The sequence below is a fragment of the Salmo salar genome, chromosome ssa15 (assembly GCF_905237065.1).
Source record: "Salmo salar chromosome ssa15, Ssal_v3.1, whole genome shotgun sequence".
In the NCBI taxonomy this organism is placed as follows: domain Eukaryota; kingdom Metazoa; phylum Chordata; class Actinopteri; order Salmoniformes; family Salmonidae; genus Salmo; species Salmo salar.
Genome location: NC_059456.1, coordinates 67733860 through 67758014, shown reverse-complemented (window position 1 = coordinate 67758014; position 24155 = coordinate 67733860). Strand labels below are relative to the sequence as shown.

The 24155-nt window shown below is 47.5% G+C and overlaps 1 protein-coding gene across 1 annotated transcript in view; it reads left to right on the top strand.

Moving 5' to 3' along the window:
• Nucleotides 1–3567: 3567 nt before the first annotated feature.
• The window catches only part of LOC106572277 (semaphorin-3G), a 58331-nt gene continuing 37743 nt past the window's right edge, over nucleotides 3568–24155 (top strand). Inside the window, exons 1-2 of the mRNA XM_014146332.2 lie at nucleotides 3568–4333; nucleotides 23160–23320. Of these exons, the coding sequence (XP_014001807.2) occupies nucleotides 4225–4333; nucleotides 23160–23320 (270 nt within the window). The 5' untranslated portion in view covers nucleotides 3568–4224. The remainder of the gene's footprint in view (nucleotides 4334–23159; nucleotides 23321–24155) is intronic.

The following is a 24155-nucleotide window of genomic DNA, read 5'->3' as shown; positions in this document are numbered from 1 at the left end:
TCAACACACAACACATTCTAGGCTCACAAAGCAAAGAAGCAGAGCGATACATACACACACAAACACACTGCCACCCTCCCTTTGACACACTTGATGAATGTCTTTCTGGATGGAGGGGGTAAACAAATAAACGTTGGGCACCATGATCTCTGGGTCGGGGGTTATAGGTCACGGTCAATGACGATGCTGCTCTGATCATCTGTGTTCAGGTCGTGAACTTATCATACGGCACCAATCACAGCGCAGCGTCATCTGCATCACTGTCCCCCCTGAGCCAAACGCAATGGATTATCTACAGTACTTAACATGAAGATTATTGTTGCACATCATCACCACTTTGGTTATCTTCAGTAACTGTTGCTGTTGGTAGAGTCAGAGCGGTGTGTTTGCCAGATTCCCAGATGTTTTAGATGGTGATGAAATCATCCATCTTGAGAGGAGATTATCCTGACATATCTCCCCACAGAGGGAGCACTACTCTGGGGCCCGGGGCCAGGGAACCGTCCCTCAGTCCTCCCCGGTGTAGGCTAGCAGCCAGAGAGCTCCTAGCCTACATAAAGTAGGGGACAGGAGGGCTATAGAGCCCCAAGAATAGATCCCTGAGGAGCTCCAGAGCTGTTTTGGAGAGGTCCAAGAATAGATCCCTGAGGAGCTCCAGAGCTTGTTTCAAAGTCCCTATCGTACTGAACGTTACTGAGAGCACAGGTGGGGAATGTATATTATATTGGGGAGGCAAGGGAGTAAAGGAGAGAGAGAGTAGCAACATGAGAGAGAGCGAGAGCGAGAGTGGGATGGTGAGATAAGGAAAATTCTAGCTCAGGGGAGGGTTGAGAGAAGAAGGAGGGAGTGTTGAGGAGGAGTGCATATAAAGGGGAGTAGGGAGAACTCAAGGCTTATTTGAGGACAGGGAGTGGGAGGAGGATATGTTAGTGGGGGAGTCAATAGTGAAAAGTGGAATGGTTGCTCAATGGGGAATAAAACCAGAAAGAATATATATAACAGTGACTGCTCTATTCAAGCAAAACCACAATCCACAACTGTGAGTCTGGGATGAGTCAAAAACAATATCCTCCCAGGCCCAGTGCAGCATGTTAAAATGATATGTATAGTTGACTCTCTCTCTTTGTTTGGGTCAGTACATGGATCTAAACATGCATTCTTGTAACACAAGATATGTGTTGTTTTTGACTGAGTATCAATAAACAGGGTTATTCCGTCTGACTATGTATGTGAGGCCAGTAGTTGCAGTATTGACTCCACAGTCCTCTGCTCCCTCCCTCCCTCCCTCCCTCCCTCCCTCCCTCCCTCCCTCCCTCCCTCCCTCCCTCCCTCCCTCCCTCCCTCCCTCCCTCCCTCCCTCCCTCCCTCCCATGCTGCTGTGTTTAAAGGCACCGGTCAGCGGTCACTGCACAGGTCAGTCTGTAATCAGGGTGTGCTTAGACTGAGGGCCTGTGGGGCGACTACAGGGCTCATGAGCACCCCCTGACACCCCCAAGGGTCAGAGGTCAAATGTGACACGCCCAGTTCCAGAAGCCTGAGTGGGGTGGGTCGGGCCCTCTGATGTAACCATGGCAACCCAGGTGTCTGACAGGTAGGGTGGCAAGTACTTTGTCTCATGAAATGCACATAGCTACACACACATCACAGATATATATAGATGCATATACACGTGTGTATGTTCTTCTATTTTATAGCCATTTTCACTCAACACATCCAGACACATCTTCAGCCACTCTGCACCTGCACTATGATACTGTATACAGTGGAGGTTTGTAGTAAAACCAGGTGTACTTTGTCTCTATCAGCCAAACCTGACTCAGCTCTCCTTCCTGCCCAGCCTGTAGCTACAGGCACGCACACACTCTTGCTCACGCACACACAGGCACGCACACACACTCCTGTTCACACACAGGCACGGACACACACTCCTGCTCACACACACACAGGCACGCACACACACTCCTGCTCACACACACACAGGCACGCACACACACACACCTGCTCACACACACACACTCCTGCTCACACACACGCACTCCTGCTCACGCACACACAGGCACGTACACACACTCCTGCTCACACACACACACTCCTGCTCACGCACACACAGGCACGCACACACACTCCTGCTCACGCACACTCCTCCTCTCAGGTTTTAATATTACAAAACCCTCTCTTCACCTTCAGTCATCCCTCGCTCCTCTCCTCCCCTCTCTCCTCCCCAGCCCTGGGAGTGTACAGGGGGCAGGCTGAGGCGAGGCGGACTGTTGAAATAGATTCCAGAGTGGTCCCTGTGGAGAGAAGCAGCCTGTCGCCCCTGTCCGCTCCGATCCACTCCACTCCCTTCCAATCCCAGCATCCACGCTCAGCTCCAGAGAGGGATAAAACATTTATGAACCCCATCTTACTGCCCCTAGGCAAGGCCTGGCCACCGGCTGTGGCTCCCCTCCATCACCACTGCCTCCTCTAACTGACAGAGCAGGGACCATGGAGAACGTGCATGGGTAGCGGACAGCAAGGTTATTATCGACACAGCGACGTCACCTTCACTGAGAGCAGCCAACGGTCAGTACTCAGGACGTCTACGTGGACATCTGAGTTACAGCACCCTAACTCCAAATCATCAACATTTTACTCTCAATACAGGGGACATTGGTAGTGAAGGGGGAAAAGATATCGTGGACAGCGTAGCTAGGGTGTCTGTTATTGCGTTGTGTTTGTTTTCAGATTGTGTGTGTTGTAGCATGTGATCCTGATGATAGCTGCCGTCAGATGGTCTGCATGGTCAACATGGCCTCAGTATGGCCTACATGTACATGGAGAGTGTCATAAATAGACCAAGTGATAAATCATTCTCTCTCTCTCTCTCTCTCTCTCTCTCTCTCTCTCTCTCTCTCTCTCTCTCTCTCTCTCTCACACACACACACACACACACACACACACTGAATATAAGCAGTTCAACATTCTCTCTGCCATTCTCAATCATAGCTGAAGTACTGTTGGATAATTGGGGGAAAGTGATGCAATCTCAAAGAAGCTCCTATAGGATTTACATTTAACCCAAAAAAACGTCTGGAACAATGTAACAATGTAACTCTGTCCAAAAGAAACGACATTTCTCCAAATATCCCCCTTCAATCATACAGTACATTCCACATTCAATCATACACACTTTTTGGGGGGCTGAACTTGGGTGTTTCAAAACATAAGGTTGCAAAGCTGTAGGATCCCTTATGGTTTTAAGAGGGTGTTCCTTTGGTCCATTCCAATTAGGTGTCGCTATGGCTGAGCCAGCTATGCTTATGTTTAGGTTATGGGGACAAGAACGGTTCCATTTTGCGTTGATCTCTTCATCAAGGTGCAAATGCTACTCCCACGGCCATTGAATTCAAGTACAAGGGAAGGGAACCTCTTTTCTGGTAGAAACCAGTTTCACAAAAGGCAGTGGATTTTCATTGCCCTGACACCTTGAATGCATAGCCATAACCCCTCTGAGACCCCTGCTCATTTGGAGAGTGGAGGAGTACCCCCCAATTTCATTAAAGCACTGCACACGTTACAATAGCACTCAAGGGGCAGGTCGCCCCATGATGCGGACAGAGCCAGTAATGCCGCATTATTTTTGCGCACAGACCATGATAAATTAGACTATTAATTTCACTCCATTTCAGGTTAAAATACTTAAATCAGACATAGGCTTTAAGTAACATTCAATTACATCTCAATCGACTACTAAATAATGTAACACATGTATTTATCACCTAGCGCGTACAGAGGACTCCGGACCATTTTCAGTTGAGAGCGTGTCTGGTGAGAGGCGGATCGCTTGGTTGGAACGCTTCCCTTCACTGGCTGCTGCTCTGCTCTCTTGCACCTCCAGAGAAAGGCGGGGTGAGTCTATCCGGTCTACCCCAAGCCCTGTCTAAAAACGGACTCATTCGGACATCTGAGAATGAAATAAAAAAACTCTGGGGCTGGAGCAAAGGCTGTTCAGAGGGAAACGCGTGTTGAGACCATTAATATCCGAGACCATTACGCACGGAGTTCAGATACAGGAGTGACCGAGTCCTTCACGTTTATGACAATTTAGTTTAATAACTTTTTTTTTTAAATACAGTGATACAATCATTTAGAATAGAAATATTAGTTTGTTACAGAGGTGAATCGCAACATTTCCAAAACTGAAAGATCTATCGACAATCATAAGGACATTTCCAAGGAACCATGAAGGAATTATCAACTTTCTGCCACAGGATGACTCTGGTTGCTCTACTTCTAACAACTGTCTCAGCTACCAAGATGAACGTACCACGACTCAGACTTTCATACAAAGGTAAAATACAATATATTTTATGTAGGCCTATTAATAAATGCATTTGATCACATGTATGTTTTCTGGTCAGTAGGCCTAGTCTATATTGATTTTTTTTAAACATTTTCAAACGTTGTATTATTTTAACGTTCTTAAACCCTCTTGGGAGGGAAATTATGGGGAATATTTAAGTTATGTATTTGTTCATTAGACTACTCATCGTCGTTTGAAAATGGGTTTTGACAGAGTGCGCACAAGATGTTTGAACATGTTCCGTAACGTTATTTGATTAAGTTCATTGGGTTCATTAGGCTACTTTCTCCATGGCGTGTATGTGGATTATAGCCTACGGCTTTTTATTCATTATGACGGTACCCACTCCCGTGTAAACGCTCATTTTAAGAATGTTTGCTAGTGTGTTAGTGTGTGTGCGCGCGTGTGTGTGTACACAACACAGGTGTGAGTGCTGTGATTCAAGCGCCATCAATTGTGGGCAACATTGCGAATTTGAGAGATCTCTGATTTTCTTTTTAAACCCTCCGAAAGTAAATTTATATCTATTATAGACCTATTATAGACCTATATAATAACGTTGTATTACTAATAGGCCTACAACATTTTTTAACAATGTTCTCAAATACACATGGACTAATGTTCTGTTGACTTGAACATTAGTCTACATTTGTTCATATTAACGAAAAACATGACTCATGTTTATGGCCTATAAATCCAAGAAACTCATTTTTTTATTTTATTATTATTTTCAAATAATATTTCGATTAAATGTAACTCAGTAAAATATATCATATCATTTCATAAACACGAATACATTTAATTGTTTTTATCCCATTGTGTCTGCATGTCAGGCACACACACCCCTTAATAGTATTTTATTAGCAACACGCTTTTATCGCACAGGCCTATGCTTGATATCATTTGGGTGAGTTAAATCGTTTCAGTCGCACTGGCGTCTTGGAGGGTCTTGTCAAATTGGGAAATTATTGTGTAAATATGGTTGATTGTGGGCTACTTAGTTTGTTGGTTTTAACTTAACTTTGATAGATCGCCTACCTTTGTCCCTGAAGGGCGTTTGGTGGGTTTTCACCTCTTCGCGGTCGGGCACACCGTGGCGCCCGAGAAGTGTATTCAATTACGTGCGCGGCAACTACGTTTTATAGATGCGCGGCTGTTCAATACGGAAACCGGTAGGCTCTGTCTCTGCACACTCAACAATAAAAATACATGGATTAGTAATTTATTGTCTGACAACCACTTTCATTCAACTGCTGTTTTATCTGTGGCTCATGGTTTACAGCGGGAGAACGGTGGTCCTCGATCAACCTCACAATGTTAGACATTTGACACCGTGTCAGATTACGGTCCCAAATGCCTTTAATGTCTGGTAGCCTACCCTGAGTATCCTCATGACTCAGGCTGCCTGTATGGAGAGGTGCTTGGCTTGGCTGGACCATAGTGTTGGAATTCCCTGATCAGTGTTCACAAACATGGCCCTTCCCTGTCCAAGTGAGTCTGCAATTATTACTGATAAAAATCAAAAAGGATTTCCTCCTGTTGGAGTCGATGTTTTCATTAGAAAATAATCACTCCAGGTTTTTCTCCATATCCTGTTGCTGGAAAAATGGCACATCGAACTGGCTTGTAAATTTCCCTGGTATTGACATCTTGACCATAGAGTTCAGTTAGTTTCCCCTGTTCAGATCCCACTATATAGCCCGAGGCATCATCCTTTCCCTGGGGCTTTAGAGGTCATTTAGAAACAGGAAACATTGTCATTTTCTCATCCAATCAACTAGTAGGAGTTAAAGCAGGAAGGGGCACCGAGCAGCCCCACTTCCTCTAAATCACCACTATCACTTCTGCCCTCCATCTGTTACAACCCTCCATCTCTCTCTCTCTCCATCCCTCCATCCCTTCATCCCTTCATCCCAACCCCTCCACTGCTTCACTCAAAGATAATCATCATCCAATCCGTTGCTCTGACCAGAGTCCCTCTCCCCCGTACCCCTCCCCTCGGCTCCCTCTTGTTCTATTCTCCCGGCGGTATTGGTTGATCCCAGGTAGGGTGGTGCTCCTGTCTCTTGCTTCCTGCCTCCTGCTCTGTGTGTCAGACTGGATAGATGGTCAGTGAGAGAGCAGACTGGGTTTGTGATGGGAAGTGGGGAACAGCCCCTAAACCCCTGGCAGTGGGCTCGTAAAGTGTTTCTGGGGCTCCAGGGTCGGGGGCCGGGTGTATACGGGGGTTCTCAGGGGGTGTCATCGTAGCCCCAGGTCTTTCTGTGCGTTGCTGCTGAGCGTTTGTAGAGGGAGCCCCCCCCCAGTCCCTCTGTCTCCTCACCTCCCACCATGTCCCCCTCCTCCTCCTCCTCCCCCTCCCCATCAATCATATGCAGACCTCAGGAGGATAAATATGCCTGGGCAGTGGACACACTACACACACACACACACACGGACGCGCGCACACACACCTCTCTCTCTCTTGCTCACATGTACACGAACACAAAAACACAGACAAACACACTACTCCTTATCATCACCCATTTTGAAAGTGCTGCAGATGGAGGAGCTGCTTGTTTTAGTTGACATGAATGAAGGAGTTTGTTTTTACAGTGTTGCCCAGATGTTGTTCCAGGGGGATTTAGCAGTCTCTCTTTCTCTCTCTCTCTCTCTCTCTCTCGCTCTTTCTCTCTTTCTCTCTTTCTTTCTTTCTTTCTTTCTTTCTTTCTTTCTTTCTTTCTTTCTTTCTTTCTTTCTTTCTTTCTTTCTTTCTTTCTCTCGCTCGCTTTCTCGCTCTCTTTCTCGCTCTCTTTCTCGCTCTCGCTCTCTCTCCTTTCTTAAGTGCTCCCAGGCTTCTGGAAGAAAAAAAGAGTCTCAGAAACCGGGCCAGTTGGTTCATCACACCAAAGAACTGTATACTGTACAGCGCTGAGAAATTGGAGCGAGAGAGTGAAATACGGAGTGAACTTTTGGTTGTATGACACGGAGTGACAGTATTGGGTTGGACTATAGCTCCGGCTGGCATTGCCCCTCAGCTCAACTCCAGTTGTTATGGAATCAGTTAAGGAAATCAAAAGCTCTAGAAAGTCTGAGGAGATGTTCTAGATTGTCTACCACTGAGTGGTGGATTGTTCAAGAATGTTTGTCAGTAATATCTGTCTGTTCCAGTATCTCCAAAAACAAGATGGCCGCCTTGCTGCTACAATGCAGGGATGGTGACAGTGGCAGGTACAGTGCATTCGGAAAGTATTCAGACCCCTTCCCTTTTTCCACATTTTGTTACATTACAGCCTTTGCTATGATACTCTAAATTAAGCTCAGGTGCATCATAGTTTCAATTGATCATCCTTGAGATGTTTCTACAACTTCATTGGAGTCCACCTGTGGTGATTTGGACATGATTTGGAAAGGCACACACCTGTCTATATAAGGTCCCATTGATGACAGTGCATGTCAGAGCAAAAACCAAGCCATGCGGTAGAAGAAATTGTCCGTAGAGCTCCGAGACAGGACTGTGTCGAGGCACAGATCTGGGGAAGGGTACCAAAAAATGTCTCCAGCATTGAAGGTCCCCAAGAACACAGAGGCAGCCATCATTCTTAAATGGAAGAAGTTTGGAAGAGCTGGCAGCCTGGCCAAACTGAGCAATCGGGGGAGAAGGGCCTTGGTCACACTGACAGAGCTCCAGAGTTCCTCTGTGGAGATGGGAGAACCTTCCAGAAAGACAACCATCTCTGCAGCACTCCACCAATCAGGTTTTTATGATAGAGTGGCCAGACGGAAGCCACCCCTCAGTAAAAGGCAGATGATGGCCTGCTTTTAGTTTGCCAAAATGCACCTAAAGGACTCTCAGACCATGAGAAACAATATTCTCTGGTCTGATGAAGGCAAGACTGAACTCTTTGGCCTGAATGCCAAGCGTCATGTCTGGGGGAAACCAGGCACCATCCCTACGGTGAAGCATGGTGGTGACAGCATCATGCTGTGGGGATGTTTTTCACCATCAGAGACTGGGAGACTAGTCAGGGTCGAGGGAAAGATGAACGGAGCAAAGTACAGAGAGATCCTTGATGAAAACCTGCTCCAGAGTGCACAGGACCTCAGACTGGGGCGAAGGTTCACCTTCCAACAGGACAATGACCCTAAGCACACAGCCAATACAATGCAGGAGTGGCTTCGGGGCAAGTCTCTGAATGTCCTTGAGTGGCCCAACCAGAGCCCAGACTTGAACCCCTTCAAACATCTCTAGAGAGACCTGAAAATAGCTGTGCAGCGATGCTCCCCATCCATCCTGACAGAGCTTGAGAGGATCTGCAGAGAAGAATAAGAGAAACTCCCCACATACAGGTGTGCCAAGCATCATACCCAAGAAGACTCAAGGCTGTAATCGCTGCCAAAGTTGTCAGGGGCGTCGTAAAGGACAGACCAAGGCGCAGCGGGTATCGTGCTCATCTTCTTTTTTATTACTAGTGAACACTTAAACAAATTAACCAACGCCAAACAACAGTTCCATAAGGACACAAGGACTATACGAAAAACAACCACCCACAAAACCCAAAGGAAAACAGGCTGCCTAAGTATGGCCTCCAATCAGAGACAACGAAAGACACCTGCCTCTGATTGGAAACCACACTCGGCCAAACCTGGAAAACGGAACATAGAAAATAAAACTAGAACCAAAATCCCCTAGACAAAAAACCCCAAAACACACAAAACAAACACCCCCTGCCACGCCCTGACCATACTACAATGACAAAAGACCCCTTTACTGGTCAGGAAATGACAAAAGTAAAGAGTCTGAATCCTTATGTAAATGGTATATTTCAGTTTTTTATTTATTTTATAAACTGTTTTTGCTTTGTCATTATGGGGTACTGTGTGTAGATTGATGAGGGGGAAAAAAACTATTGAATCAATTTTAGAATAAGGCTGTAACGTAACAAAATGTGGAAAAGTCAAGGGGTCGGAATACTTTCAGAATGCACTGTAGCTAGCCGCCGACGCCCGACACCTCAGAGCTGTCATCTCTGCTGTTATCACACTCTGTGGCGTTCTCACACACGTGTGTGTCTGATATCTGAGCCTTGCTGAAGTGTCACCGTGTCTGTCTCCTTAATGCCTAAACTTAACCATGGAGTTGTTTTAAACCTATCCCAAACCTCCACCCTTAACCATGGAGTTGTTTTAAACCTATCCCAAACCTTCACCCTTAACTTAACCATGGAGTTGTTTTAAACCTATCCCAAACCTCCAGCCTTAACTTAACCATGGAGTTGTTTTAAACCTATCCCAAACCTCCACCCTTAACTTAACCATGGAGTTGTTTTAAACCTATCCCAAACCTTCACCCTTAACTTAACCATGGAGTTGTTTTAAACCTATCCCAAACCTCCACCCTTAACTTAACCATGGAGTTGTTTTAAACCTATCCCAAACCTTCACCCTTAACTTAACCATGGAGTTGTTTTAAACCTATCCCAAACCTCCACCCTTAACTTAACCATGGAGTTGTTTTAAACCTATCCCAAACCTCCACCCTTAACTTAACCATGGAGTTGTTTTAAACCTATCCCAAACCTTCACCCTTAACTTAACCATGGAGTTGTTTTAAACCTATCCCAAACCTCCACCCTTAACTTAACCATTCGTAATTAATGCCTCAACTTAACCAAGGAAATGTTGAATTTATGGACAAAGGCTGGGTTCTGCCGCGAGACGGAGGAGAGAAGAGAGGGAGAGGGACACACGAGAGGTGTGAGAGAGAAGAGGGGGAGGCTGGGGAAATGAAAGAGAGAACGAAAGAGCCCAAGAAGATGTAGAGAAAGGGACTTACTATTTGTTCCACTTGTCAGACCTAGGGCCACTCTCTGGACTCTGGCGAACCTCTGGCGAACCTCTGGCGAACCTGATGTGTGCTTCTTCATGACTATAATGGAAATTAGATTGAAGTGAAGTTGAGAAGAAATGATTTATTGGCAGGGCAGATCATTTCTTTTAACGCCCCATCAAGTCAAAGTGAAAACAGGTGGGGCTATGAACCATACCCACCTAGATGCAACCACTCTTCAGACCTCCCCAGCCCCCCCCCCCCAACCCCAGTAGCTCCTACTCCTACTCAGGGCAGGTCAGTGTGACTGGGAGTAATGGATTACACCGCCATGGATGGAGCTCAGTCAGGAGAGGCCTGAACAATGCATCATTGTGTCTGTAGCGTTGGCTATAACTGGGAGCTATCCACTGACTCCAATTAGGTAATAAGGCCTGGCAACACGCCTTCCTCTCCCCATCTCCCCATAGTGCCACATCTGGTAGGGGTCTGGGCTTTCCGTCCATGACAACCAGGCACCGTATTAAGTGGAGAGTAATCTGATGTTGAGATGCGTTCCGATCTGGTGTTCAGATGTGGCTCTGATAAGCTACAGTTACTCTACTGTGTTTGTCTGTCCAAGTCACCGAGGGCTAACTGTGGCTTTCCCATGCCTTTGGCCATTCAGTTTGGAGTCATGTCCATCTGGTTCATATCGCTTTGACACACACAACACACACACACACACACACACACATACATACACACACTCACGCACGCACACACACTCTGTGATTAATCTCTTGGTCTGTTTCTTTAACCTCTCTGTAGATCATTGTCTGGGGACCCATTAGGATCCAGCTGAGCCGCAGCATGACACAAGCTAAAGCAGTAAGCAATGAGACCAGCAGGGTCAGTGTGGCAGGCCTGGCTCTATAGGAGGAGTGTGTGTTAAGAGCATGTTAGAGCAAAGAGAGGGATAGATGGAGGTATGAGTGGAGGGGACGGTGAAATAATGACGGAAGGGGGATAAAAGGAGGTAATGGTGGAACAGAGATGAGCGGATGAAAGGGAGGGAAGAGCAGGGGAAAGATAGAGGGATGAAAGGGGAAGGGAAGGATTGTCTCAGAGTGGAACACCTGAGGGTCAGACACAGAGTCCCATTCAGCAGGCAGGGTTGAGGGTTCGAGGCCTAACAAAGTGTCATTGATCATCTGTCATGGAGATTATTTCTCCCCTGTCCACAGGCTAGCAATGTGTGTGTGTGTGTGTGTGTGTGTGTGTTAGTCTGAGAGAGAGAGTGTCTATGCAAGTCTGTTTCTCTATATACACATTATACAGTCTCTGTGTGTCTGTATATTTGATTTGTGTGTGTGTGTGTGTGTGTGTGTGTGTGTGTGTGTGTGTGTGTGTGTGTGTGTGTGTGTGTGTGTGTGTGTGTGTATAAAGAAACATTTCCATCCTGGATGGACAATGAAGTTTTATTCTATTCTATATGTGAGTATAAATATGTCACCCTTTTTAAGTGTATTTGTGTTTTCATCTCCAGGGCTCAGCTCTGTCTGACCAGCGTGTCTAAGTGAGCCTTTGACAGTGCATTGTGTGAAGAGCTAGCCAATATAAACCCCGGTGTCCGGAGAAATGACAACGCTGTCCCCGCGTGGAACAAATGACACAAATGGCTGCAGTCCAAGGAGTTAAATCTATTTATCGGAACTGTTCCCACAATCCCACCCCATCCCCCTGTTCTCCACCTCTCCAAACCTTCTACGTCCTTTTGTCTTCAAGTGGTTTCATTTCATAACGGGGACAGCCGTGCCGGGAGTTGCTGTGTCGTCTTAAAGATGGATGCCAGGGGTTTGGAGTGGGCTCTTTTTTTTCCTTCATAAAAGGCTCTCCCTCCCCTCGGGTTGGGTAAACAGCTCAGACCTCTGCTGTGCAGTTCACTGGAGAGCGAGAGAAAGCGAGAGAGAGCGATAGACAGAACGAGGGAGAGGGAGAGGGGAGAGGGAGGGAACGAGAGAGAGCGGGAGAGAGAGAGAGAACTGTGGTCCTGCTTGGCCCATAGCACAGGCAAAGAAAGAAAGAGAGCGAGGAAAAGGTCCATGATTTGAGGGAGAGGGAGGGGTATTTATGTTAGGGTATGAAAAGCTATACCTAAAGCAATACGTGCTCTCATAGCTACTCTATTAGGAGTTAGTGGGGTTTGTATATTTTCTGCCTGCCGGTGCAAGCTGGCCCGGTGAGAGAGTTAGTGAGCGGGGCTACAGTTTCAACTGGGGCTGTAGCGCCCGTGGTCCTATGGGTCCCATGGGGCTCGGAAACTAGGGGTGGTAGTATTGACAGGAATGTCTAAATGCTGGGGGGGTCTTTGCCCTCCCCCTTCCCCCACAATACTACTGTAATCACACTGATTGGACGTCACCTCTACCGTAGTTCTCTGACTCTCTGATTTCTCCTATTTGGCTGACGTTCCTGTGCACAGTGAACACAGGAAGCGGAGAACGTTCTTCATCCCTTTTGGCAAATGGGACAACAGAGGATTTGGTGGAAGGAAGGCCCTGCGTTCTCCCTGGGTTGGTCTGGGTGAGAGGTTACGTGTGGATGTCATGTTGAGTGTTGTTGGAATAAAGAATGAACTTGAGATGGCGTCAGAATGTTGTTTGCATGTGTGTATGTGAGTGGGTTAGCGTAACGTGGGTGTATCCGTGTGTCTACCCGTGTTATTGCATTAGAGATCCACTGCTGGTGAGTCTGGCTGTGGGCCAGTTAAAGGTGAGCAGGAGAAAGCCTGGGGTGATGGGAACTCCCTCTGAGAGCGTTCACAGCACAGACAGTCTGTCGCTCACAGTGATGTCAGCTGCTATGAACAATCCCCCCCCCCCCCTCGCTGTCAGCTGCACTGCCTCCGCAATCAATTAGTTCCACCCAGGAGCCGCTGACAGGAAGTGCCAAGAGCAACATCACCCGCTGCACATTCTATAATTATTACAGGGAACATACGCACATCCACGCACACACACACACACACACACACACACACACACACACACACACACACACACACACACACACACACACACACACACACACACACACACACACACACACACACACACACACACACACACACACACTGCGCTCATTACCTCAACACTCCTGCCGATTATATAGGCTGCAGTTAACTGATACCTGAGCCAATGCTCCATACAGACGGTGTGTGTGTGTGTGTGTGGACACTTGTGTGTCCATCCCTGCATGAGTGTGTGCATATGCATTTGTTAATTAAGAGAGTGCTTCAACATGGGGCGCTGCCTGCCTGCCACTGATAGAGGGAGCCAGCTGGTACAGACCAGGGAGACTGCTTGCCTGCTACTGATAGAGGGAGCCAGCTGGTACAGACCAGGGAGACTGCCTGCCTGCTAGAGTTGACAAGGGTAATTTCTTCATTACATAGAGAGGAGGAGAGAGATTTTCTCAGCTGAAGCTGACAGGACTAGATTGGACTGGGCCTTCCAGGACCCTACTAGACCCTCCAGAAGTGGCCTGGTTCTGGTTCTTCTGACCCACCTTGTTGGGAACCACTAGAACGCTTGACTTGATGATTAACCACTTCATTGGGACGTATCATCAAGTCCCTTTCCTATTTCACGGCCCTCCATACTAGACGTTTACACACCAGCCCTAATTCCCAAATAATGCCTGGTTTAGGGTATTTTATGAGCACTGTGTGTGAGCCAGCAGGGTTTGGACTGGGTTTGGGGCGAAACCACAATCCACTGTGAAAGTTTACAGTGAATTGGCCGTCCTTTTGATAAAGGGGTTGATTGGGGTCCGGGATGCTGAGGTCACCCTCTCCGCCCCTCACTCCCTTCTCTCCCCCGGCCTGTTGGTTGGCTCTGTGGGGTAATTGTATGACCCTGCTCAGATAGGCGTCCTGAGACGACTGATAAGAGTGAGGTTCCAGGATGTGTGTGTGTGTGTGTGTTTGCGCACGTATGCGCCCCTGTGTGCCCCTGTGTGTGCGTGCCACTGGATCCATTCTGACAAAGCCCTGGCAGTGGTTTGAAGAATGGACTTTATCAGTGTTAACCTCAGGGCCCACAGGGCCAACTTCTGTCTCCACTGAGGACTTTTACAACACAGAGGTCAAACATTCATTATGTGTGGTCATAGACATAGAATGATTAGAATGTGTTTTTAAGAAGCAAAAAAAAAATGAGCTTAGGAGTAGAGGATCGGTCCAATGCACGGTCTCTGTCAAACAGACGAACAAGCACGCACTCACACACATGCCGTGTGGAGTTACTCCATGTAATGCCGTAGAGGAGACGACGTTAAAGCCAGGCCACCACCAGTGGGCAGAGTAACCCAGAGTGTTGTGTGTCCCCAGCCAAGACAAACACCTGACTTCTGTCCCATAGACACAAAGACCCCTTATAGACCCCATTCAGATCCCCAGTCCCCATACGCAGTGTATAATCTAGGAAAGAGCAGCTAGGGGGATGAAATATAGCACATGCTGTTCTGTGAAGGTGTGTGTGTGTGTGTGTGTGTGTGTGTGTGTGTGTGTGTGTGTGCTTTCTTGTATGTGTATGATTCTACGGTCAGTTATATATGACAGGCCCGGAGATGGCGGTGGACACGTGGACAGGAAATACAGGGCATCTGTTATGGGGCAGGTTGACACAGATGATGGTGGCAGTCCTTCCAAGTGGGTCCCTTGTGGGTCCGGTCAAAAAGGAGGGGGTGGGTAGTCTGGACAGTGGAGGAGATGGGGAGGGAGTGGGAGAAGATGGAGGAGGATGTAAGATGGTTGACTTGTGTGTAGACTCAGATTCCCAGCATTCTTGGCGCACAGCAATAATATACAGCAGTGCTAATACAAGGAACACTGGCCTGGGGAGTCTTTTAAAGGGTGCAATGAATGACTCTCTCTCTCTCTCTCTCTCTCTCTCTCTCTCTCTCTGTGTGTGTCAGTGTGTGTGTGTGTGTCGTTCTATGTGTGTGTTATCTGTGGTGTGTGGGTGTGTGTGTGTACTAACCGCCAGGTGTGTGAAGACAGAGAAGGTGTGTGTGTGTGTCTATCTGCCTTTTGCATGTGAAAAAACTTGTCAGATGGAGGAGATAGTGGGAGAGAGGTGTGGGAGAGATGTCGCGATGACAGGTATGTGACTGAGACAAGGAGAGAGAAGGGATGGAACTGTACCATGAAGAACGAGTGAAGGAGAGAAGAGAGAGAGTGTAGGGTGCGCGGTGTGGCCCTTGGGGTCTAACGGGCCTTAGATGTGCCCCCCTCCTCCTCCCCTCTCCCCTCAACCCCTCATCCCTCGCCCTGAGCTCAGAATAACTCCTCCAGCCACTCCTAAACACACTAACCACTAACGCTCAATTTGTCCCTTGTAGGAGAGACAATCAAATGCGAGAGCATTGAGCGCTCCCTCACACGCGTCCTATTCCCCATCCTCCTCTCTCGGTCCCTTTCTCTCTCTCTCGCTCTCTTCACCTTAGTCTCTCCTTCTCACGCTCTTCCAATCGTTGTTTTTCTGTCTGAACACTGAAATAATACAGCTAGATTGAGGTTATTTTTAAGACAAAATCCATCCCTCAGAAAATATCTTTACGCACATAGCTGTGTGGATGATGGATGGAGGACGGAAATGTTGGACTTTAAGCTATGTGGCTAAGGTTTTCAGAGGATCTGTATTGAATGCAATGCCACAGTATGATAATACGGTGTGTGTGATTGGATGTTATGGTTACAAGCCTGAGTATGTGGAATATTGCACGTTGAAGATTTTGGTAGTCGTTGTCCCAGTCCTGGAGTTGGTCGGAGGTTTTCTTCATTACCGATCAAAGCTCTTGTGGCTGGTGACACTGTGCACGACTAAGGTAGCGTTGTCTGGGTCAATGGTGGTGTGGTTGGCACACATACAGATAGTCTGAGTTGGTCTGGGTTAGTCTGCGTTAGTCTGGTTAGTCTGGGTTGGTCTGGGTTGATCTGGGTTGGTCTGGCTTAATCTGGGGTGGTCTGGGTTGATCTGGGTTAGTCTGGGTTAGTCAGTGTTGGTCTGGGTTAGTCTGGGTTGATCTGGGTTGGTCTGGATTGTGTCTGGATTGTGTCTGGATTGGTCTGGGTTTGTCTGGGTTGGTCTTGGTTAGTCTGGGTTAGTCAGTGTTGGTCTGGGTTAGTCTGGGTTAGTCAGTGTTGATCTGGGTTGGTCTTGGTTGGTCTGGGTTGGTCTTGGTTAGTCTAGGTTGGTCTGGGTTAGTCTGTGTTAGTCTGGGTTGTTCTGGGTTGTCCTAGTGTCGTATACTCTCCTACAGGGTCAATATTATCCCGGGGCTCAGGTGTCAGCTCTGAGGACCATCCAGACAGGGAGCTGGACACACACACACACACACACACACACACACACACACACACACACACACACACACACACACACACACACACACACACACACACACACACACACACACACACACACACACACACACACACACACACACACACACACACACACACACACACACACAAACAAGCCTATTATGGGGAATTAGCCTGTGGGGTGCCAGTATAGCGCGACCGGAGGAAGGACTCAGACGAGATGTTTACACTCTTAATCCACAGGACAAACACACATGAAGACTGAAGAGGAGGAGAAAATAGTAGAGAGAGAGACAGGGCAAGAACCCTCCATAGACCCCGCCCGCCCTGACCCCCTCCTTACCTCCTCTCTCTCCAGTCCCCAGCCGCTGTGTTTGGTTGTGGGTCTGGGGCTTCTCTCTCTGTTTATTTGTGTCTGCAGGTCACCACAATCGGAGGATAGAGTGGATACGCTCTATGTAGGTTGGTTTTAGTTTTGTTGAGTTGAGTTTAAGGCAAAATGGCTGTGATAATCAAGAACTGACATATTGAGAACAGGTGTACTACTTAGATCCTGGTTTTTGTTTGTTTAGAGCAATCATGTAACGTGGCATGTTTTTCTCCATACATGCAATGTTGTTTTTTTTGCATTGGGGATTATTTTGTTGGTAAGTAAGAGGGTTATAAGTGAATTGACAGATATCTCACTGTGGGTGAGGTTTTTAAAGAGGTAAACACAGAGGTAATGGAGATGAAGATGGAGAGAGGGAAGGAGAGAAATAGAACAAGTGCGTGGTGTGTGGCAGAGGTTGAGTTTTCCAAGGGGAAAGCGTCAGACTGTTACAGTGCTAACAAGTGTGAGTGTGTGTGTGCTCGTTTGTGTGTCTATTTGTGTGTGTGTGTGTGTGTGTTTGCGTGTGTTTATGTGTGTGTGTGTTTCTTTGTGTATAGTATCTTCAGTTCGGGGGGGTTGTGGGACACGGGGCCAGGAGATAGCGGCTAAAGCAGTGGAGTATGAGCCTCGTCACTGACAGGTCTCCTGTATTCCTCTCTGTCAAAATATAGAGGTGAGAGCAGAGCAACAGATAGTCGGCTGTCACGCCATAGTCGTCCGTCACGCCTTTGAACACTCACAACTAGATGGCGCCGGCGGAGAAGGACGACATCTTACGAGTTCCAACCCAACTTTGCTATTTAGTGACTTTTATCGTGTTTGTCTTTTTTTCTTACAGAACGTTCAGACTATTATCACATGTGACCTCCAAGCACTTCTGGACAAATACGACTTCAACTCTGACTTAGCTGTTCCTTATTCCTTTGTTCCATGGGCTACCTAAACGCCGCCAACGCAGGAGACGAGGTGTAGTCCCTCCGTTCTATTGGCAAATGTCCAGTCACTGGAGAATAAGATGGATGAGCTTCGTCCAAGGGTCTCCCATCAGAGAGACTTGAAAAGCAGCAATATTATATGTCTTACTGAAACTTGGTTGGATGATGACGCTATGCACGTAGTTCTCAATGGATTCTCCAGGCAGCGGCGGGATTGGACGGCGGCTTCAGGGAATGCGAAAGACGGAGGAGTGTGTTTTTTTCTTGAAGGGAAACTGGTGAGCTGCTTCAATTGTGAAGGAAATCTCGAGCTTTTGCTCACCTCATATAGAATACCTCATGGTAAGTTGCAGACCCTTTTATCTACCAAGAGAGTTCTCATCTGTAATTATCACAGCTGTCTACATCCCTCCACAAGCCAACACCACTCTGGCAATCAATGAACTGTATGGATCCATGAACAAATAAGAAACCGCTCACCCAGAGGCAGCGTATCTGGTGGGCAGAGACTTTAACAGGGGGAGGCTTAAAAGCGTCCTACCTCACTTTTACCGACATGTTTCCTGTGTCACTAGGGGCTCTAAAACTCTAGACCACTTTTATTCTACCCCCAGAAACGCATACAAGGCCCACGCTCGTCCTCCCTTTGGCAAATCTGACCAAGACTCCATTCTCCTGCTTCCTGTTTACAAACAAAAGCTCAAACAGGAAGTACCAGTGATGAGCTCAATAAGGAGGTGGTCGGATGAAGCAGACGCGATCCTGGGATATGTTCCGGGATTCATCTGATAGCATTGAGGAGTTCACCACAACAGTCACAAGCTTCATCAATAAGTGCATAGACGATGGCATCCCCACAGGGACTTTAAGAACGTATCCAAACCAAAAACCATGGATTACGGGCAATATCCGTACTGGGCTAAAGGTTGGGCTACCGCTTACAAGGTGGAAGCCTATTATGCCAGCTCCGAAGCTCGTCATATGTGGCCGGGCTTGCAGACGATAACGGATTAGAAAGGGAAACCCAGCCGTGAGTTGCCCAGCGATGCAGGATCCCCAAATGAGCTAAATGCCTTTTATGCTCACTTCAAAGGAATATAACACTGTGCCTTGTGTGAAAGCCCTTGTTATTTTGGGGATAACTGTGTGATCTCGCTCTCCATTGTCGATGTGAGCAAAACGTTTAAACATATTAACAAGCACATGGAATACCAGGGTCAGTTCTCAAAGCTTGCACAGACCAGCTGGCAAATGTCTTCAAGAACATTTTCGATCTCTCTTGTCCCAGTCTATAATCCCAACATGTTTCAAGCTGACCACCATTGTCACTGTTCCCAAGAGCTAACCTACCAACATGACTATCGCCCTGTAGCACTCACATCTGTAATTATGAAGTGCTTTGAAAGGCTGGTCATGACACACATCAACACTATCATCTCAGACACCTTAGAACCACTCCAATTTGCATACTGCCCCAACAGATCCACAGATGACACAATCTCAATTGCACTTCACACTACCCTCTCCCACCTGGACAAGAGGGGAAATAACTGTGTGAGAATGTTGTTCATAGACTACAGCTCAGCGTTCAACACCATAGTCCCCTCCAAGATCATCACCAAGCTAGGGATCCTGGGACTGAACCCCTCCCTCTGCAGCTGGATCCTGGACTTCCTGACGGGCCGGCCCCAGGTGGTGAGGGTAGGCAACAATACCTCCTCCATGCTAACTTTCAACACAGGGGTCCCACAGGGGTGTGTGCTTTGTCCCCTCCTGTAGTCCCTGTTCACCCACGACTGCATGGCCACGCATGACTCCAAGACCATCACCAAGTTTGCTGATGACACATTGGTGCTTGGCCTGATCACCAACAGCAATGAGTCAGCCTACAGGAATGAGGTCAGAGACTTAGCAGTGTGGAGCCAGGACAACAACCTCTCCCTCAACGTCAGCTGATCGTGGACTATAGGAGAAAGAGGGGAGAGCCCGCCCCCATCCACATCGACGGGGCTGTTGTGGAGCGGGTCGAGACCTTCAAGTTCCTTGGCGTCCACATCCCTAACGACTGAACATGTTCCGCATAGTCGTGAGGAAGGCACGGCAGCACCTCTTCCCCCTCAGACAGCCCAGTACATCACTGGGGTCGAGCTCCCTGCCATCCAGGACCTCTATATCAGGCCGTGTCAGAGGAAAGCCCAAAAAATTGCCAAAGAGTCCAGCCACCCAAGCCATAGACTGTTCACTCTGCTACTGTCTGGCAAAAGGTACCGGAGCATCGACTCTCGGATCAACAGGCTCCAAGACAGATTCTACCCCCAAGCCACAAGAATGATAAATAGCCAAACTGCTAGACATTCAATGAATGATACCTGAACTATCTGCACTGACTGTATCTTGCACTGACCCTACGCACACTCACCTTACAGTCCATATACACACTCAATCACACACACTACATATGCACAAACATAACACACACACGCATACTGACACAACACAGACACACATACCTACTGGTACTGGTACTGGTACTCCCTGTATATTATCGCTCCATTCTGTGTATTTTGTTATATTCATCGCGTGTTAATATTTTTTAACTCCGCATCATTGGGAAAGGCTTGTAAGCTAGCATTTCACGGTCAAGTCTACACCGGTTGTATTCGGTGCATGTGACAAATCAAATCTGATTCGATTTGATTCACTCCACACTGACGCCTGAAGTCGATCGTCAGCTCCTGCAGATCAGTGGGAAACGCTGAACGCCCTGAATACGTTTACAAGTACTGCTTCTGTGTACGCTGATACATTTAAATGAAAACAGAGACCGCATTCCTGCACGTGTTCAGTTGGACTCGAACACTGTATCTTTGCCTGTGACATTATCTGCCACGGAATAGTATTGATGGATGTTTCTGTCTGCTTATACTGTGTAGTCTCAACCATGCTACCTGGATCTCTCTACTACCCTGTCTGTCAACAGCATATTTATGTCACCTATGGCCCTCATCTGTACTTATCACTGTGCTTCCCTGTCTGTTTGGAATGTATGTCAGTACCCCCCCCCCCCCCTCTCTCTCTGTTCATGCTCATGTCTTTGCGTCTGGGAGTCAGATCTCCTGTCTGTCCGCCCGTCCATCCGTATGTCTGCCTGCCTGGGTGCGTTCTGTTAACAGTTATGCTTAGTACTTGAACTTGAGAAGGTTTCATATAACTTTTATGAGGTCGTAATAACAGGCAGCCCTATTGTTTGGCCTCTGCTGTAGCGATTGTTTCATGGGATCCCAATTAAAGGGTTTGGGTCTGACTCGTGCCACCTCTGCTTTTTCATTCATCTTGTTTCATGATCACGTTTTTATTCCCAATTAGGAAATATATGAGAGGAAAAACACTGTAAGGTTTATAGTGCTCTCCACTGCTTGCCATAGTTAATTATGGGGAGGGGTAACACACACACACAAACACACACACACACACACTCACCCTGAGAGACGAGCCCCTGTCACTCAGCGCTCCTCCGAGTGTTTGCTGAGTGATGAACAAGGGCCCCTCTGCACCCAGCGACGCCGTGTCCATCAGTGGGGCCCTACAGAGCTCTGGGGTTTAGGGCTCCAAGAGACACACACTGAGTTGATCTGCCAAAAACATACAAACCACCACCTCACACCGATCTTGAACTGTGTGTCTCTGATTGTAGATTCATTTGTTATTTTGATGCTGTTGCCAGAATAGCTGGAGAGACGATCCAACAGTGAGCTGCTGTCTGTCTGTGAGACATTAAAGAGTAGACATGACAGGGTGAAAGGATGTCTGTAGTGTAATTACAACACTCCCTGATCTGAATAATACCTTGGGTACTAATCTGCCTGATCTGACGGTTAGAGATCAAACTCTCTCTCTCTCTCCCTCTCTCTCTCTCTCTCTCTCTCTCTGTCTGCCTCTGTTTTTTTCTTTCTTCTCACTCTGTCCTCTTTCCCCCTGTTGCTATCATTGTTTCCCTTGTTCTCTTGTAGTTTCTCTCCCTCGTGCACACTCATAGACACACACCCTTCAAAAGTATCAAAGTGTTTTGGCTCCAGGCACGGAGTTCCACCTCCTGACTCCAGATTGGTTAGGGGAAGATCCCGTTGAGTTCAGTCCAGTCTGGCAACACTTCACACACTCACACAGAGACCACAGACAGAGACAAGGACGCACAGTACAGACAGACAGACAGACAGACAGACAGACAGACAGACAGACAGACAGACAGACAGACAGACAGACAGACAGACAGACAGACAGACAGACAGACAGACAGACAGACAGACAGACAGACAGACAGACAGACAGACAGACAGACAGACAACTCACTTTAGGGTCACGGTCAAATCCTGTTTTCCTATTACAGCATTTCTATCTTCTCTTATTACCTTCCATTTACCAGTGGCTCGGCCGCCAGTGTCTAGGCCACCAATGGCTAGGCCATGCTAAATGTATACTAAAACAGCATACAAGCAGGACGTTAGGGGAGCATGCCTGGCCTCCCCACCACGCTCTCTGTTTAACATCTGCACATTTGTTTGGTCGATCTGGGACTGCACATTAGAGGAGAGCCAGTGAGCGGTGGACCCAGTGAATGGAGAGAGAGAGAGAGAGTGTGTGTGTGTGTGTGTGTGTGTGTGCACAAGTGGACGTGTCTGTATACCTTAGAGCAGCACGGTCCATGTTAACCCCTGCCCACCTCCATCTCCATGGCAACTGTCCGTCATTCCAGAAATCTCTCTCTCAGCTCCTGATGTGTAATACAGGCACAAGACATTCCATAAACATATACTGTAGTTATATAGTGTCTAAAATACTAGACTGGAACATTCTAATGGCAACAATGTGATGTATTGTACAGTAGAAGGAAGCAGTGGATGTTACCAGAACCATAAGGGACATATTTCAGATTTGTGACTCCACCCAAACTCCTCTTGATCTTTGTTTGTCATCTCAGAACACAGAACACTGAGTCATTCTCCAGCCTAGAGCCAAGCCATCCACTTCCAATCCTCTACTGTTCTGAAAGCCCCTCAAATTCATTTCAACAAACATGGAGATCTCTGGCTCAGCAGGGAGCCCAACTCAGAACCAGGACCCACTCCCTTAGTTCTATTCCACAGACACATGTCAGCTTTTCTTTAGCATATTGAGCAGATGTATAGTAACGCTCCATTTTGGTGTTTTTATTCTTCTTAACGTAGTTCTCCGCTGGCTTTATTTATCCTCACACGCTTTCCTCTGTTCTTCTCTCCTCTCTCTCATCCATCCATCCATCCATCCTCCTTCCTCTCCTCCCTCCACAGACCTCGTGGCCACCAACCGGTCCTCTATCTTCAGTGGTCATAACGGTCAGCTCTCTCTGACTGCTGTGTTTCTGGACGAGTACCATGACCGTCTGTTCCTGGGGGGCAAAGACGTCCTCTACTCCCTGAGACTGGACCATACCAACCCAGACTCCAAAGAGGTGAGTCCACATTCCCTGTGGGACTCCAGTACAACTCCATACACCCCCTACTTTACAACTTCAGGCAATAATCCTTACATAAATAATTGTTCCTAAACTCCCCCCATTGGCTGTGCTTATCAAAGTTTATCAAAGCTCAGGCCCATCTGTAATAGGGGGAGTTAGTGTTGTTGTTTAAGTTGCTGACTGGTAGTTGGGCTTACATTGGAAGCATGAAGATATACATCACACCAGGACTCCAACATCACAGGCCTCTAAATCACCACTCTGCTCCCTTTTATCCAAGTCCAACTCTGGGATTCCTTACGTATTCCCTGCAGAGATGAACACTTTCACAGTTTGAGTTAGTGGGACCTGCTGCTTGAGCAGTGTGTGTGTGTGTATGTGCACGTGTGTGTGTGTGTGTCCTCATTCGGCCTGTGATAAACAGCCTTGTGTTTGCCACTCATATCCCAGTCTAGCGTTTACACTAAGCTGGTCTCAATGCAGCTCTTCTTATCAGCACTCTGTGGTTTCCCAGCTGATACGGCAGCAGAGAGAGCGAGAGAGAGAGAGGGTGCAGAGAGAGAGAAAGAGAGAGACAGAGAGAGACAGAGAGAGAGAGAGAGAGAGAGAGAGAGTACAGGAGAGCTTAACCCTGGCCCCAGGTTTCTCCAGCTTCCTCCACCACCTCACATATCATTCCCTCTAGAATTCCTAAATCCCCTGTATCTTGCCTTCAACCTGGTCCTCCATCATAGACTAAGCCCTCTGCTCCCCTCCCTCATCACCTGTATATATCAGAATGAACCTGCTCTGTACCAGTTTACTTTTGGACTCCATTTATAAACTCACT